This window comes from Capra hircus, chromosome 29 (assembly GCF_001704415.2).
Source record: "Capra hircus breed San Clemente chromosome 29, ASM170441v1, whole genome shotgun sequence".
Taxonomy (NCBI): domain Eukaryota; kingdom Metazoa; phylum Chordata; class Mammalia; order Artiodactyla; family Bovidae; genus Capra; species Capra hircus.
In genome coordinates this window covers 42,346,787-42,364,637 of record NC_030836.1, presented here as the reverse complement: position 1 = coordinate 42,364,637, position 17,851 = coordinate 42,346,787, and the positions used below count along the sequence as shown (strand labels likewise).

The following is a 17,851-nucleotide window of genomic DNA, read 5'->3' as shown; positions in this document are numbered from 1 at the left end:
GTGCCTTTTTCTGGGAAGATAAATTATAATTGCTGCAATAAGACAACATGATTTGTCTGTATACTTCCTGCCACATGGGGTGCTTCTTGGCAGTTTTAATACTTCTATAAATAGAAATGAACTGCCCTTGATCCTGCTTCACAGCCATTGTAGAGTGGTGATGGGCTATTCCCACTGCCCATCATTGCTACCCCAGGGGAGTCCATACTCCCTACTCATCTTTGATGGAATCTCTCAGTCAGGCCAGAGTTTGGAGGTGGGATGTGGACAGACCCCTATGGGTCTGTCCCTGAAGAGCAAGGGGTGAGCAGGAAAGGACAGAGGGCTGGAACAGCCTCTGAGGAGCTCTGTCTCCAGGTGTCCCAAAGAGATTTATGGTTGGTTTGGATGAGAGAGGCTCATTACCCCAATTCTGGCCCAGAGCGGAGTGCCCCCACCTACAGCTCTTAGCACAGTGTCTGGTACTGGGACCTCAATACATTGAAGACAGTGATCTTGAAGCTCTCCTGACTGTTCTCATGCTCTGGGCCACTGCTCTCATCACAGGGCGGGGCTCTGAGGAGCGTTTCAGCATCCTTCCCACCTTTCCCTGCAGATGCACGCACACCCTCACTCCCACACATGCTCACTGTGATGTAATGAGAAATGTATATTTAGTCTTGGTCCCAGGTTCCTGCCACAGAGCTTGTAAAACCCGAGTAACTTCCTGAGCGGTGGGGGTGAGAGGAATGCATTTCATCATTCAGAAGCCTCTTTCAACTGACCAGCTGATCAAAGAGCTGGAGGTAGCATTAATCACCAGTGGGCAAAGTTCTCATCAACAGAGCTCACATAATGAAGCCTCCATAAAGGCCCTAACATGGGGTGTTGGTGAGAGCATGGAGGTGCTGGAGAGCAGTGGTCCCCAGAGGGAGCAAGGAAGCTCCGAATCCCTCCCCCTACAGCTTGTCTTCTGCATTCCTGGCCATTCCTGAGTTGCATATTTTCTAGTGAACGGGTCTTCTAGCAAGTAAACTGTTTTCCTGAGTTCTATGAGCTGTTCCGGCAATCCATTGAACCCAAGGAAGGGGGCTGTGGGAACCATCAATTTACAGCCAGTTGTTTAAAGCGCAGGTATCAACTTCAACCTGCACCTGGCATCTGAAGCTCAGTCTCCTGGGACTAAGCCTGTGGGGTCTGCACTGACTCTGGGCTGTGAGTGTCAGAACTGAGTTAAACTGTGGGACACCCAGTCAGTGTGCACCGAGGACTGAACTGGTTAGTGTGGGAAACCCACACATCCGGTGTCAGAAGTAGAGGAGTGAGCACAGTGCAGAGAGAGTTTTCTTTGCTTGTCACACACACATGCATGCACTCTCACCCTCAGGAGGAGCAGCCAGGAGCACATTACTGCCAGAAGCTGACTCCACCTGTCTGCCAGGCTCTGGGTCAGGGAGGGGCGTGTCTGTGGAATACCGCACCCCCCCCCCCCCCAAGATTTGGCGGCCTCTGCAGGGCCCCCAGGTGGGCAGCTCTAGTCAGATAACCCTTGTGCTTGCCTGATGGTCACTATGGCGGTCAAGATGATGGCCTGGGAATCAGGAGGCCTAGCGCTGAGTCCTGGTCACATCACTCAGGGGATGCGAAGTTTTGCAAAAATTTCTTTCCATCTCTGAGCCTTAATTTCCTCTTTCATCACACGGGGTTCACAACAGTGCCCACCTCATAGGAGGGTTGTGTGAATTTATTGAGCTGCACCTGTGAGACACTTAGCAGAGTGCTTGACTCAGAGTTCAAGTTCAGTAAATAATATAAAGGGTAACAAGAAGATAGACGCCCCAGCAAATGAAGAAACCCTTTAGGAGTGCACTTTGCAAGTCATAAAGACAGATGGGCAGGCCCGTAGTCCCTGCAGTTCTGGGACACAAGCGTGTGAAGTGGGCTGGGCACTGGTGTGGCCGGGCAGGCTCGGGAGGACGTCCTGGAGAGCTGTGAGATGAAGGCCGCTGAGCTGCTCCCTCTGGGCTGAGCGCCGCCCTGGTTCCCAGCTCTTCCATCACCTCTAACAGCCTTCTTCTTGGTTTTGCAGCCTGAACCCCAGCCTGGAGACCTGATTGAGATTTTCCGCCCTTTCTACAGACACTGGGCTGTCTACATTGGCAACGGATATGTGATCCACCTGGCTCCACCAAGTAAGGGCACCCAAGGCCTCCACCATGCTGAGGCTGGAAGCAGAGGGGATGGGGGAGGTGTGGGTAACCAGGGACCCCAACATTCTTCTTGCTCCCCAACAAGACTTCGGCCACACTTTTGCTCTCCCTTCTGCTTGTGATGCTCTTTCCTGGCTCTCAGCACAGCTGCCTCCCTTTCATCATTCAAGTCTCAACTCAAATGGCCATTCCTGGGCGTGGCCCTCCCTAGCCTGAGCGAGGGCAGCCTTCCCTGGTCATCGTCTCCTGGGTGACTTCACTTAATCTTCCCCACAGCCTTTTCAAACCCTGAAAGTATCTTATTTTTTCTATTTGTTCATTGTCAGTGTCCTTTCACCAGAGCATAAACTAGATGAGGGCAGGTGGGCTGTCTAGTTCATGTTCCTCTTCAGCACCTTGGACAAGGCCTAGAACATAGTAGGGCTTCAGTATTGAGTGACTGTGCTGAGTGGGTGTAACTGCTGGACAGGAGACAGGGAAGGCATGACAGGGATCTGGGTGGACAGTGTGACAACCGTCACTGGGTGAGCAATGCTCGTTAAAGGGAAAAGATGCTTCTATCTACATCTTCTCATTGGAGCTTCACAGGAATCTTGCAAAATAGGTGAGGCAAGGGGGACTGACCTCATACTACTGAGAAATGGTGCAAGTCAGAGCTGGAAGGGAACTTAGAGAACAACCGAGTACCAACGAGAGCAGACACTTGCTGGGCACTAACCCTGTTCCAGGCACTGAGGGAGGCACCTTACTGAGTCAGTTTCTTAAATCCTTATAGCTCCCTGGCCACAGCTGTAGGCACAGGTGGAACTTATTGGGCATTTTCTGCAGGGAATGGGGTGCAGAGAAGCTAAGCAACTTGTCCAAGATCACATGGCAGGAAAGTCCTGGAGGTGGGACTCAAACCCTGCCTCTGACTCTCTATTTGCTGCCTTTAAACCTGATGCTCTGCTGTCAAGTCTGAGGTTCCCCCCAATTCAGTCATCGAGTGTTTGCCTCATCCAGGTGCCCTTTCTCCAATTGTTTAATTAGTATTTTGTTTAATAGACTAACTTTAAAAAGTAAAATAATTCTTTTAAAAGGAACTTTTACATTCCTACATTGATGTGTGTTCATGAATCCATCTTAGCTTGTATTTGTGGATTCCCAGCACTGGGTCAGCTAAGTGACATGTCAAGACTATGCGGTGATGGAACCCGAATCAGCACCCATTGCTTCTGCCTCTGAGCCTGTGCTCACTCTCACCAGGGTGGCACCCAGCGTGTGGAGTGTAAGGAAGCCCTCACTGTTGGGTGTTGACTCTGAACTTGCACTTCTGGGGCTGGAACCTCCTGAACCTCTGGGCTGGAACCTCTGGGCTGGAACTTCTGTGCCCTAGGCACCTAGCTTGCCTCTCCCTAGTCCCAGCCCCCTACTGCCCACCAAGGGGCTGAAAGTAGATGGGCCTCTGGAGCTCCCCTGATCCAGTCCCCACGCTGACCCTCTCCACAGACTCAGGGCTCAAACACAGCACCTTCTTATTTATTTCACTGAACCCGTTAAGCACCTCCTGCCCTACTAGGAGGAAATCTGAATTCCTCTGATTTTCCAAGTCTCATAGTTGTTCTCTGGGCAGAGGGGTTCAGTCCTCTTTGGAAAGCCAAGCAGAACAGGACCTGCACTCTGATCAGACCCTCTGGCCATTGCTTGTTGCTGTCACATGGCGTCACAGCGCAAGATGTGTCCTGCCCCATGTAATGGGATGCTTCCCCTTCTGGGAGAGACCTGGGGGCTCCTGATCATGGCAGGGCCACAGAGGCTCTCTGAGGGACATGAGTCGCCTCTGTGATGTTCCCTGGGGCCCACCTCTTAAATGCAAGCCCAGTTTTCAGTCATCATACCCTCCCTACATGATATAAACTGGTGACCTCAACAGGGATCTCTGTGTGGGCACCAGCTTTTGCTCCACATCATCCTGGCCCCTGTATTGGCCCCAAATCCCTTTCTTCCAGGCAGTTTCGCTTCTGGAAATCTGTTGCACCTTCCAGCCCTTCAGCATTGGCCAGGGCTGTGCCAGTGTACCCCTTGAATCTCCCTGGTGTCATACCTGTAGGAGCAGCTGTGGGGTTTTGGTCCCTTTGCTCCAAGGGGAATGGGATCCGTTCCCCAAATCCATCCACCTTTTCTGCAGTAATCAACTTTGTGTGTGTCAGGGAAGTGGAGTCTTGGCAGGATGACAAAAAATGCACATTTTATTCTCCCAGGGAGGTGGGTGTACTCAGAGTCTGTATTTGCGCAATTAAGAGGGCCACTGGGGTGTCACAGGGTGTGTAAGGCCAGCTTCTCTAGGTTAAAAAAATCACAACAAATTATGGAACTTCACTCCTCATTTCAGGTAAGGAAACCAGGGACCAGAGACCACAAGGGTCTTATCCAAAGCCACACAGCTCTGACCCTGACTCATCTGCTTATCCCCTTGTGGATGTGGTGGATGCTAGGCTGGGGGCGGGCCCAGGACCAATCGTGTTCCTCATCCTGAATCCACAGGCGAAATCCCAGGAGCTGGTGTGGCTAGTGTCATGTCTGCACTGACCGACAAGGCCTTAGTGAAGAAGGAGCGGCTGTGCGACGTGGTTGGGAGAGACAGGTACCACGTCAACAACAAGCACGATGGCAGATACTCGCCATTGCCTCCCAGCAAAATCGTCCAGCGAGCAGAGGAGCTGGTGGGCCAGGAGGTTCTCTACAAGCTGACCAGCGAGAACTGTGAGCACTTCGTCAATGAGCTGCGCTACGGGGTCCCCCGCAGCGACCAGGTGGGTCCTCAGTGTGCCCCCATCTCCGTCTTCTCAGCTGACGCGGGCATCGGTGTGGACTTGGCTGGGGTGGAGACAGGCGCACAAACACGACAGGATAGCAAAGACAGAACTCTCCTCAAGAACATCATAGTCAGGCTGGGGACAGGGGTGAGGTGATGGGCACCGCAGACAGTTGGGAGTAGGGGATGCTGGCTGAAGGCTTGAGCACAGGCATCACAGTCAGCCCGGTTGCCCAGCCCTCCCTGGCCGCCTGGCCCTGACATGGACCCTTCCCACAGCCCCAGAGGCAGGTTTCATTGTCCTGCTTTACAGATGCAGAAACAGCCCCAGAGCACTTATTGGTGGCCTTTCATGTCATCAAATAAATCTGTGTTATCTCTTTTCCTGACCTGTTTCCAGCTGTGCTGATAAGTAGCAGAGGTGAGATTTGAATCCCAGGTCTTTTTGACACAGCTTTTCCTGCTTATAAAAAGCACTGTGCCCAGTCCTGCTGTAACCCAAGGGGCACTCCAGGGGCCCCCAGGGGATGTTTATTTCCTTAGTTGACTTTAGCTATGCTGCTGCTAAGTCGCTTCAATCATGTCCGACTCTGTGCTACCCCATAGACGGCAGCCCACCAGGGTCTCCCGTCCCTGGGATTCTCCAGGCGAGAGCACTGGAGTGGGTTGCTATTTCCTGCTCCAATGCATGAAAGTGAAAAATGAAAGTGAAGTTGCTCAGTTGTGTCTGACTCTCAGTGACCCCATGGACTGCAGCCCACCAGGCTCCTCCGTCCATGGGATTTTCTAGGCAAGAGCACTGGAGTAGGGTGCCATTGCCTTCTCCGACTTTAGCCATGGCCACTCTCTTTTTTGAATCACTTCTCCTGGGAAACTAACTTCCTCCTCATTTTCTCTCACTTCCTCCCCTCCTTTTCTGGCCCTCCCCCTCCTTTTGTATGTGTGTGTGTGAGACAACATTATTTTTTAAAGTTCTTAGATACCAGTTGATGCAAAGGAGTATGATTTTTCTTTTTCTTTTGAGGAAAGGTGAGGTTAAGATCCATCAGGTTGTTGATATTCATTACTTTTTAGCTTTTTGAGATTTGGTCTCTTCGTGGTTGTGTGGAGGTCAAGAGTGTAGCCTTCTGGAGTCAGGCAGACCCGGGCTGGATGTGAGCTCTGCCTTTTGTCAGCTTTATGACCTTGGGGATTGATTCAAGTTCTCTCAGGTTAAATACCACTCTTGGCGGTTTAGCCTCTCAGTCGTGTCAGACTCTTGTGACCGCATGGGCTGTAGCCCACTAGGCTCCTCTGTCGATGGGATTTTCCAGGCAAGAATACTTGAGTGGGTCACCATTTGGTAAAATACAAGTGATGATATTGATCCTGGAGGGTTATTGTGTGAATTAGGTAAGAGCATCCTTTTGCTTAGCATAGTGGCAACTAAGAAAATTCTCTTAATAAATCGTGGCAGTTGAAGTAGTCATAATGGCCCTCATTTTCATTCTTTCTCTTGGTTCACCCAGTGTCTTGTCCACTGGCCTGTCTGGGCCACAGTGACATCCTTAGGAGGCATTCACCAGCAAGGATCATGCTCAGCCTTCTTCCTCATACTGCTGATAAACAGCGGTGTTTACTACACTGACCTGTATGCTGATTAGTTCATCCCTATATATGTACATATATACAATAAATATATAAGTATGTATATGTGAATGTGAAAGACGATTCATATAAAAATCGAGGAATATCAAGTACACCCCTACCTAGGTATGGACAGGGTAATACTGCCAATGTTTGGTGAAGAGTTCCAGAATCTCTGGGTCACAGTCTGGTGTCAACTTCTCTGACAGTTTATAAGAGCCTCCTTCTGGGAAAGTCATTGGGCAGGTCCATGAGGGGAACCTCGTTAGGTTACAAAGGTGATGCAAACAGAAGGGATCTGGGGGATTATGGCATCAGCACATGTGTCTGTTGGGGAAAATGACCTTCGCAACCTTTGTCCTGAGCCACATTCGATGCATACTGTCATCCTAGTGTCTGTCTTTACTAGCAGCCTTTAGAGACACCCTTCAGTTTTCTCCTGTATTAATGCTTTTACCCTCTGTAGCTCACATCTTTCCCATTCTTAGATTACTCTCTAGTTTTGGTGGAATACCACTTTGAATAGGTTCTGAGAAAGAGTGCATTTTAAAAAGGCTGCGTGCCTGAAAATATCTTCATTGTCTCCATTTGATTGATAGTTTGACTGGGGATGGAATTTTAGGCTGAAAAAAAATGTTGCCCCAAATTTGAAGGTATTGCTCCATTGTTATGTCATTTAAGCTATTCTTGTTGAGAAGTCTGAATTCGTTGTGATTTTTGAGCCTTTGTATGTGACCAATTTTATCTTTCTGGAAGCTTATAGACTCTTCTCCTTATCTTCAGTGTTCTGAAAATTATCTATGATAAACCTTGCATGGATCTGTGTTTATGAATTGTATTGGGAACTTGATGACTCTTTTCAGTCTGGAAACCCCAGTTCTCCAGTTCTGGGAAGTTTTCCATTTTCCCTTTTTTTAAAATTCCAGAGGTTGTATCCCTAGACTGCTCCTCTGTTTTTCTGTTTTTTTAACTTTTATTTATTCATTTCTGACTGTGCTGGGTCTTCGCTGCTGTGTGGGCTTCTGATTGCGATGGCTTCTCTTGTTGTGGAGCATGGCTCTCGGGCACGTGGACTTGAGTAGCTGCCGCAGGGGGGCTCAGCAGCCGCGGCTCCCGGCTCGCAGCACAGGCTCAATAGCTGCGGTGCACGGGCTTAGTTGCTCTTGGCAGGTGGGATCTTCCCAGGTCAGGAATGGGACCCGGATCTCCTGTACTGGCAGGCAGATTCTTTGTTATTGAGCCACCAGGGAAGCCCTCCTCTGATTTCCTAATCTTCTCCCTCCTGTTCTCCAATTATTTATCTTTTTAAATGAGAAAACTAACATTTACTGGTATATTTAGTATAATAGAAGTTTTTTAAAAGTAGCAGTGATGATGTCAGAATAAAGAGAAACTTACGCTAAAATAAATCTGATTTCGTAATTTGTGGTACTGCATAACAATTGAGGTCCCAGTTAGACCTGGGCTTCAACTTCAGGTAAATGTCCACCCTCCTATGCAGCAATAAAATGAAAAAAGAGATTACTGTACACATGTGGGAAGTAATGCATTAAGGGTGTTGTATTAGGAAGATTTGGGAGATTTATAAAATATCTCTCAATCATGTCAGTTTTAATTTCCTTTAGTGGTTATTAATAGACTGAAGGACAAATTCATAAGTTTATACAAGTAGAACATTTGATTTCAACACAGTATTGTTACGTAATCTAGTAAAATACATTTGTCAGTACACAAAAATAATATTTAGAGCATTTAAATACAATTCCAAATCTTGAGACAGTAAAAGAACCAAGAAATATTTGTTTATTGTTCATTCTTTCTACAAACATCTTCTTGAAAAATGAAGCAACACTAACTAGACACACGCCATTTCTCTTCCTGAGCCTTTAGCCTGATGCACCACTCATACACCTGAAAAAGGCAAAAAGCATCAGCAGTTCTCCTGGACCCCCTTCAGAGAACACGAAAGCAGGATCCAGAGCAAGAGGAGGCGCCATGTGAACTGTTCCCAAAGATTTCCTCTTTCACTTCTTGGCCTAGATGAGGGTTTCTCAGCCTCAGCACTGTTAACGTTTTGGGCCATTAACGATGAAGTGAAGCCTTCCTTGTCCTGACTTGCTCTGTGCATTGCAGGATGTTTAGCGGCATCTGTGGCTTCTACCCTCTAGATGCCAGTAGCCTTCCCACCCCCAGGTGTAACAGCCAGAATGTCTATAGATATTGACAAATATCTCCCAGAGGCCAAGCCCGTCCCCTCCTTGAGAATCACTGGCCAAGGCAAGCAACGATCATAATACACGGTGTGGCCAAATTAAAATGCAGCTTCCGCACTTGTGCCATCTCACCAGAGAGGGTGAAGTAGCGGGTGCTGGACAATGTCCAGCAGTAGTTTTCTTTGTAATCGCTGTCAAAGCAGCAACTCTCTTTCATTGAACTCATGAGGACATTTGTGTTTGTGTTAAAAGAATCTGATTGGTCATTATGTTTATTTGTGTTCAGCTCTTTAAAGCAGACTAGATTTTCCTTCAACAGACTACATGTGACTCGTCTAACTTTCCAGTTAGAAAGGGAAGCAATGGATTAAACCTAAAATGTAGTCTGTGCTTTCCATGCCCGAGTATTCTAAAACAGATTCTCCTATTTTCCATCTACCTACCTAAAAATACTCAGGTTTCAAGAAATGTATACTTAGTAAGCTTTTGTAAACAAGCCTTCACATTGAATAGTGCGTTTTAAAAGAAGCAGCTAGGAGCTACACACTCAGGCTGAAGTCTATTCTGTGTCAGATAAAATTTTAAGATAAGTAGAAATTGAAGATTTGGCCAATGGTAATATGTATATTTCACAAACCTGGATAAATTGCAGGGCATTATTTAAAAATTACTGTAAATATTAAAGCCAACTTGCTGTCAAATATTTGATAAACATTCTTAGTTTGTAACCACTCATAGTCTAAATTCAATTGCTCTCTGAGTAATATTACCCTTCTTATATCTACTTACAACATCGCTGAAAGTAAAGAAAGCACATTCAAACTGTCTTTTTCCTAGAAACAATTCCAGGGCTTAACTCAGAGTGGACATTTCAGCATAAGCAGCTAGTTGTCTGCAATCTGTTATAATTACAGTTTGCCCGCTTTGAAAAAAAAGATAATGAAGGAGAATTTTTCTCTTTCATAATATTCTGATTGAAGACCTCTGATGCACACCATGTAGCCTATTTTCATGTTCAGAACTCCTGCAATTTCAGCGCAGTGGCTGGGCTGGACCCAGCAGCCTTGCAACAAGAAAATCATCAATGGCATATGAAGGGAGCACTGTTTCTCCCAGGAAGATTATTCTTTCTGTAAAATTTGCACCCTTAGAACTAACTATTTACTACTTTTGTATTTAATGACATACTTTGTACAAAGCATGAGCACAAACAATGAGGCTATTGTTGTTTTCCTTGACCAAGTACCTTCTGTATGAACTGGCTCCATCAGCATTTCTTCTCACACTATGAGGTTTTGTAAAGAACTGGGGGCTTATTGTTCTTACTCCACTATCTGCAAACCATTTCTCCCACCCTAATGCCTAGCTTAGCAAGGAAAACACTGGATACAAGTGGTTATATGCAGGTTCCCTAGCAAGAGCGAAACAGAGCCACGGGTGCCATAAAGCCAGCCTAATTACCTTTCACAGGAAGCTCTAAAGACTGACGGACTGCTGCTGCTAAGTCACTTCAGTCGTGTCTGACTCTGTGCGACCCCATAGATGGCAGCCCACCAGGCTCCCCCGCCCCTGGGATTCTCCAGGCAAGAACATTGGAGTGGGTTGCCATTTCCTTCTCCAATGCATGAAAGTGAAAAGTGAAAGGGAAGTCACTCAGTCGTGTCTGACTCTTCACGACCCCATGGACTGCGGCCTACCAGGCTCCTCTGCCCATGGGATTTTCCAGGCAAGAGTACTGGAGTGGGGTGCCATTGCCTTCTCCAGACGGACAGTGCAACTTAGGTCAGTTACTTCATTCAGACTTCTGTCCTCATGTGTTCTGCTGCCAAGTATGCCAGTTCTGGGTACCTTGTGATGTTAGTTACACTGGTATATTTCCTGGAATTTCGTATAGCTTTGCTGGACACATTTATGACTCAGATAAGCCTGGACAGGGCCAAGATACATATTTTTTAACCACTGAAGCTTTCCAAATTGTCCTTCATGTTGGGCATGTGTGAGTATTGCAGCCACAAAATATACAACCTAAACAAGCTTTGTGCTTTGGGTACCAAGGGCAGAGTTTGCGGGTCATGTAAGTATGTGGATTTTGGGTTCCAGGTCCACATTTTCACCCTTTATATTATTGAGATTTCTGATAGATTGTCTCATTGGATTTCTTGGCATCAAACCATTAAGAAAATCTTTTCCTTTTTGAATCTTGATTCTGCTTAAATGCCTGGTTTGGTTTCAGGGGAGATTTCTTGATCCATGTTTATGATGCTCTTTTAGTTGGGAGAAGTACAGTTTTGCTGATTGGGGCATTGTGCCTTCATTGCCATGAGTGTTCTCTAAGTCCTAGTGAAATTATGCCTAAAACTAATGATTTACTGTATTTTCAGTTGGAGTTCAGGAAAGAGTGAAATTTGACATATGTTCAGTTTTTACCATGGAACTTACTCTTACTTTTGCCTCAGTGTGTTTTTTTTTCTATTATAAGCAATACAAGTCAGATATCTTAATAGTTTATAACATCACTACTCTTTTTCATAGTTGAGTCATATTTTAAGAGCATGCAAAGGTCAATGGTTGGCTGGACTGCGCTCTGGGGATTCAGCAAGGGTGAAGATAAGTGAGGGATTTGTAGGACAGAGGTCAGAGTTTCTTGAGGATTCAATAGCAATTCCTCTTCAACTTTACACTTATTTCAAGAGCTCCCCGTTGGCCAGCCAGGATTTCAACCATCTGGCTTCGTCTCCCTCGTCCTTTCTGCAGCCACCCTCTGGGGCTCTGTCTGCTTTGAAAACTCACAGGGTCAAAGGAGTTTCCCTCTTCATGCCTGTGTACTTTGTTGGCAGCTGGCCCCACCCACCAATTGCTTTCCCATCCTGCCCTTCTCTCCCCATTTCCCTGCCAATATTTGTTGACTCCTGAGTTTGTCAGGGAAGCTAAGGGGCATGTCCAGCTCCCTGAGCTGGATGTCCTTGTTGAATATACAGTCTGTTCTCAGCTTCCTGACACAGAGTCTGACTCACTGTCCTCTCTCTTGCAGGTGAGAGATGCCATCATGGCAGTTGGCATCGCGGGAGTGGGCCTTGCAGCCATGGGCCTCATTGGAGTCATGTTCTCAAGAAACAAGAAACAAAAGCAGTGACTTTATACAGTCCTGTCTGCAGTGACTTTATACATTGAGAAGGTCTTGTTTGCCTAGTGGGTTTCTGCTTTGGATTGTAGTTTTCATTCTATTTTACAATAAGGTTTATTTTCACAAGAATAAAATGAAGCCCAGTAAGGAAAGATTTAATTGGGATTAATGCATCAAGAAGTGCCTGGCATGAAGTCTGTTCAGGGTGCAGCAAGGCTCTGTTCCTGTGCCTTGGCTCTTAGGTGATTTTCTCTCACTTTCGATTTGTGGGCTATGTTCTTTACCTGCAGGAAACAAAGTCCAGCTCTGATTATCTCCATAATGGGTGTTTCCAGGTGTGTAGGTACGGGTGGGCAGCAAGAGAGACAGATAAACTTGACTGATATGCAAGAACAAGAACCAAGGGAAACCAGGACCCTTGACCTGGAACTAGACCCAGGCTGGCTTCCAGGAGTCAGCAGCTGGAGTCTGTAGATATCCAGTGGGGCTCAAATCAAACCAAACCACAGCCAAAATGAAAATTATATGCTCTGGCCAGTCTTGTTTAAAACTTCCCCTGCTCTCCACAGCTTTTCTCTGCCTTATCACTTCCACCCTGCAGTGATCCTGCGTCTTCTCCTCTTGGGGCTTGTTATGATCCCCAAGTCTCTGACCCCACACCCACTTCTGTGGCTTCTCTTCCCATATCTGTTCCGCTTCATCCCTCTCAGTGGCCTGCAAGGGGCTCCTAGCACAAGTTCCTGAGAGAGAATCTGATTGGCTCAGTCACCACACTGAGCTGTCTACTGGTTGGTTGATAGCATTGACCCACTAGACCAATCAGCTCTGCCCAGTGCTGCCAGGTCACCTGGTACAAAGGCTGCCTCAGACCTTATGGAGTGTGGGTGTGGATGGTCTTAGTCCCTGACCTGCCTGCTGCTGAGGCCTCTGGGGAGGGCTTAGGGAAGGAGGTATGACCATTCGTGATTGGTCCCTTGGGGTCTGCCTCTGTTACTAGCTGGGCTTGGCAGATGTTCAAAGTGACCAGTTTCCTGAAACGGGCTTTTGTGGGCTCCTCGGAAGCTCCTTTCTGGGGCCAATTGTCCTTCCCTCCACAAGGCAAGTCATCTCCTCCATCTGGTTGCCATTGTTTCCCTTGGCAGCCTTGGTTGTCTGGGGACCATCTGTCTGTGGAATCCCGGACAGGACTTGTAAACGGCTCCTTTCTCGTTCCCTCCTGCTTGGATCATACCTGGTCTAGGAAAAGCTCATGCTCATTCTTTCCCCAGTGTTGACATAAGCATAGTTTTCTCCCAGTTAGTTTCTTTTAGTTTTATCTTAACTCTATTGATATAACATCTCATGCCTGTTTTCAAGTTTGCCAAGCTCAAGGGGCACAGGCCAGAATTAAAGGGGAGTCTTTGAAGGCCCTTCTCTGACATTGGGCAGAATGTGATGTGGACCCATGGAGTATTGATCTTTAAATTAATCATGGAATAAAAAGGAATGAGGTAGACTAAATATAAGAAAGCAAAAGCACCCCGTTCAATTACAAAATAATGAAACATTACATATAGAAAGTGAGATTTGTGGAAATGATCAGATAAGATGGAAGAACTAATTCCAACTATATTGATAGTGACCATAAATATAAATGAACTAAACTTGCCAAGTAAAAGACAAACATTATACTGGATTAGAAAAGGAATCCAGGGAATACTGTTACAGCAGATACCATTGAAATATAAGGACATAAAGGCTGAAGTTAGTAAGATGGACAGTTTATGTGACCAGTCGTTTGACATCTTGAAAACATTAATGTTGTCAAGGAAAAATATTGAGGGTATGTGTAAACTGTCCTAGACTGAAAGGCATGTTGGAGACCAAGTAACTAAATGTGAGAAAGGACTATGCAAGCAATTTGGGTTTACTGGGGAAATTGGAATGTGAACTGGATAATGAAGAATATTACGGAATCATGAATCTTATTAAGTGTGATAAAGGTATGAGGCTTATGTAAAACACATGGCATAAAAAATAGATGCAGATAAAGCCAAATGACAATCAGATTTTAACCCATGCATTAGGTATATGAGCGGCCATTTTACTACTACTTTTGTATATTAAAACATTTCTATAGTAAATACCTTATAAATAGCTGCAACTTGAAAATTTAAACAAAATAAACTTTCAAAGTTATTTCAATACATTTTACAGTAATATTTTTAATAAAAAGATATACTAGGCAACTACTAACTGAAAACTGGTGAATTCATTGATATGAATTAACTGAAAGCTGGCATAACTATATTGATATCAGAAAATATAAGCTTTAAACCAAAAATGATTACTAGACAGAAAGGCTGAAAAGTGTGGCATAATAAGAAATACACTTGGTCTTTGTCCTTGGTTCTGGGCCAGAGCTCCTAAAACCCTCAGAATTTCCTTGTTGATAGGCTTTATGTTTTGCTATTTCTAAGGAGACCCCTTTGATCAACCTGAGTTTGTACTAATGGGGTGACTTAGACCCTTAGATAGCCTTAGGATGGGGCTGGTCATCAGAAAGCCCCAGTGATCAGAGGGTTGGAAATTTCAGGCTACTGATCTCTAAGAAGGGAACGTGGGAGGGGGTGCTGAAGATTAAGCTCTATAAAAACTGTTCAGCGAGGAGACTTGATGAACTTCCTGGGCGGTGAATATACCAAGGTATCGAGAGAGTGGCTGCCTGAAGAGGACAGGGAAGCTCCTTGCCTCCTCTGCCCCCACGCCTTGCCCTCCACCTCTCTTGCATTTGGTTGCTTCTGAATTGTATCCATCCCAATAAATTGGTAAACATTTAAGGTGCCTTTCTGAGTTCTGTGAGCCTTTCTGGAAAACTACTGAAACGTAGGAGGGGTTTTGACAAAAGGACAGGTGAGTGGTGAAGGACATCTGATGTGAAGGAAGACAGTCTTGGGGGACTGCGCACATAGGCTGTGAAGTCTGTGTTTAGTGTCAAAATTGAACCGATTCAGTGAGCACCCAGTTGATGTCTGGAAACTCAGAGAATTGACTGCTGGTGTCGAGAAACACTCCACAAAGATTCTGATAAAACTTTCAACTCCCTAGGAAGATATGATATTAGTAATTCTAAAATTGTTCGCATCTAATAAAAATCCTAAAAGAGATATTAAAACTTTTGGTCTGTTGTAAGGAGAAAATGACCAGTTCACCCCAGTGAGTGATCGACCTACGCCTCTGTCAGGATCTGATAAATCAGGGGACACAAAAGTCAGTTAAGACACAGAAACTTTGCACAATGTACTGACAAGCTGATTCAGTGAGCACATAGACTGTGAGATACAGAGTCTTTCTGACCACACGCAAAGGAATGCTTACGAAAATTGCCCATGCCTGGGTAGGAGGCGGGTGGCCCTTTAGGAGGCATATCAGACCTCCTGGGAGTCAGGACTCACTCTCTGACACACACATACTCTGCACATACAGTGCACTCACACCCAGCTTGTGTACATCACTCTGACTCACTGCCCTGCTGCATGTCCACCCACACTGCCTTCCGGACCCCCTCTCCGTCTCGCCTTTGTCCTCTAAAGAGCGCCTTTCCAGCCCAGTCATCCCAGTAAAGAGAGGGACTTCTCACCAGTGCAAGAAGGACTCCCAACTGTTGACTGGAGGTGATGAACAGAGGGAGTCTGCAGGCTGGACTGGGGCTCTTTGAGGGTCAGGTTCTAGGACGTTCCCTGCCAGGGCTGCCCTCTGCCTGTCTCTGGTTTTCGTGTCTCAGGCCAAGCCAAGACTGAGACTTGGAGACCTGACTGAGACTCCTGCCTCTGGCTGTGAACACTGGGCCTTCTCTGTGAGCAGGGGCTGTGTGAGCCATCTGGCTCCCTCAAGCAAGGACGGGTTTTCTGTTTAAGCCCCAGGGTTGAGGTGGAGAGGGGGAACAGTTGCACCAACATGCACTGGTTCTCCCTTCAGTGCCTGGCACAACAGGCACTCAAGGGCCATTTGCTGACTTCATCATGCTCCCCACCCCCACAGTGTACCAAGGGCTCGTCTTCATTAGAAGTGAGTTCATGGGCAGACTGTTGACTTTATTCCATTGGAGAGTGGGGTTCAGTTCAAGCCAACCCCCGGTTCTTGGGAAGCATCTCATCTTGGGTCCAGTTGCCTACATATTAGTTGTTTTGGAGGGATGAACAGGAATAAGACACAGTTACTTCCTTTCAATAGTTTACAACTGGCTGCACAGTGTAAGGAAAGGAGCTTGGGCCTCCCAACTGGAGAGAAGCAGTTGGGGATCCTTGGTTTCCTGTCCCTGAGTGTGCAACTTGCACACGTGACTTCCCCCACCCCCCTGCTGAGTTCAGCTGCACTTCCTGCAGAGCAGATAATAATCCCTAACCTCTGGGCTGTATAGGGATGGAGTGAAAGCATGCTTGGGAGGCACTGGCGCAGGCTTGCCCGAGTCCTGGACCAACTCCTTACTGCCTTCCATAGCATCAAAGCATTAAAGAGAATGTTCAAACCCTTGAAACCGCTCCAGGTACCGGCCAAATAAAATAGGTGTCTGCATTTAATGGCATGTTATTCAACCATTAAAACAGATGGACAGCATGTGTGTGTATACACATGTAGGCATATGTGTTTATATATATATGTTTATATTCAAAATAAGTATAAAAGTTAGACTTATTGAGGAACATTTACTAATAGTAAATTGACCCTATTTAGTATATAGTTCTTTGATGTTGACACACTCACATACCCATGTGACCACCAGGAGAATGCAGATCACAGGAGAGTCACTTGCCCCTAAATCTCCCCCACGCCCCTTTGTTGTCAGCCAGACGCTCCCCCCAGCTCCACACCTCAGCTCCTGTGATCTCTTTTCTCTCCCTATAGCTTTGCCTTTTCTAGAATGTCAGAGAAATGGAATCATACAGAAGCTTGCTTTTTGTGTCTGGGTTCTTTAACTTAGGAGAATGTGTCTGATGTTCACTTATGTTGTAGCACGTGACGGGCTTTGTTCCTTGTTACTGCTGAGTGGTATCATGTGCCAGCCTTTCTTTATTCACCAGCTGAAGGACATTTGTGAACTTTTTGATATTTGACAATAATTATTACAGCCACTATAGACCTTCCCATACAGGTTTGTTTGTTTGCATGAACATGGATTTTAAATTCTCTTGGGTAAACACTAGGTGTAGGATTGCAGAATCATAAACTAAGATTATGGCATCCAGTCCCATCACTTCATGGCAAACAGAAGGTGAAAAAGTGGAAGCAGCAGCAGATTTTATTTTCTTGGGCTCCAAAATCCCTGCAGACTGTGACTGCATCCATGAAATTAAAAGTCACTTGTTCCTTGGATGGAAAGCTATGACCAACCTAGACAATATATATATTAAAAAGCAAAGACATCACATTGCTGACCAAGGTCCATATAGTCAAGGCTATGGTTTTTCCAGTAGTCATGTACGGATGTGAGAGTCAGACCATAAAGAAGGCTGAGTGCTAAAGAATTGATGGTTTCTAACTGTGGTGCTGGAGAAGACACTTGAGAGTCCCTTGGGCTGCAAAGGAGATCAAACCAGTCAATCCTAAAGGAAATCAATGAACATTCCAGTGACTATTCATTGGAAGGACTGATGCTGAAGCAGAAGCTCCAATACTTTGGCCACCTGATGCGAAGGGCCAACTCATTGGAAAAGACTCTGATGCTGGGGAAGATTGAGGGCAAAAGGAGATAGGGTGGCAGAGAATGAGATGTTTAGATAGCATCACTGACTCAGTGGACATGAATTTGGACAAACTCCAGGAGTGGTGAAGGACAAGGAAGCCTGGCATGCTGCCGTCCATGGGGTCACAAAAAGTTGGATGGTACTTAGATACTGAACAACAGCAACAATGGTAAGTGAATGTT

General features: G+C 46.1%; 1 protein-coding gene across 4 annotated transcripts in view; it reads left to right on the top strand.

Annotated features, from left to right (window-relative positions):
• The window catches only part of LOC102176672 (HRAS-like suppressor 3), a 35,955-nt gene that overhangs the window by 16,672 nt on the left and 1,432 nt on the right, over nucleotides 1–17,851 (top strand). For 3 of the 4 annotated variants that reach the window (XM_018043373.1, XM_018043375.1, XM_018043374.1), the window contains exons 3-4: nucleotides 2,069–2,171; nucleotides 4,713–4,981. In XM_018043373.1, the coding sequence (XP_017898862.1) occupies nucleotides 2,069–2,171; nucleotides 4,713–4,981 (372 nt within the window). Of the gene's footprint in view, nucleotides 1–2,068; nucleotides 2,172–4,712; nucleotides 4,982–11,853; nucleotides 14,770–17,851 lie in introns of those variants that run through there. The other variant, XM_018043376.1, reaches the window with a different exon arrangement.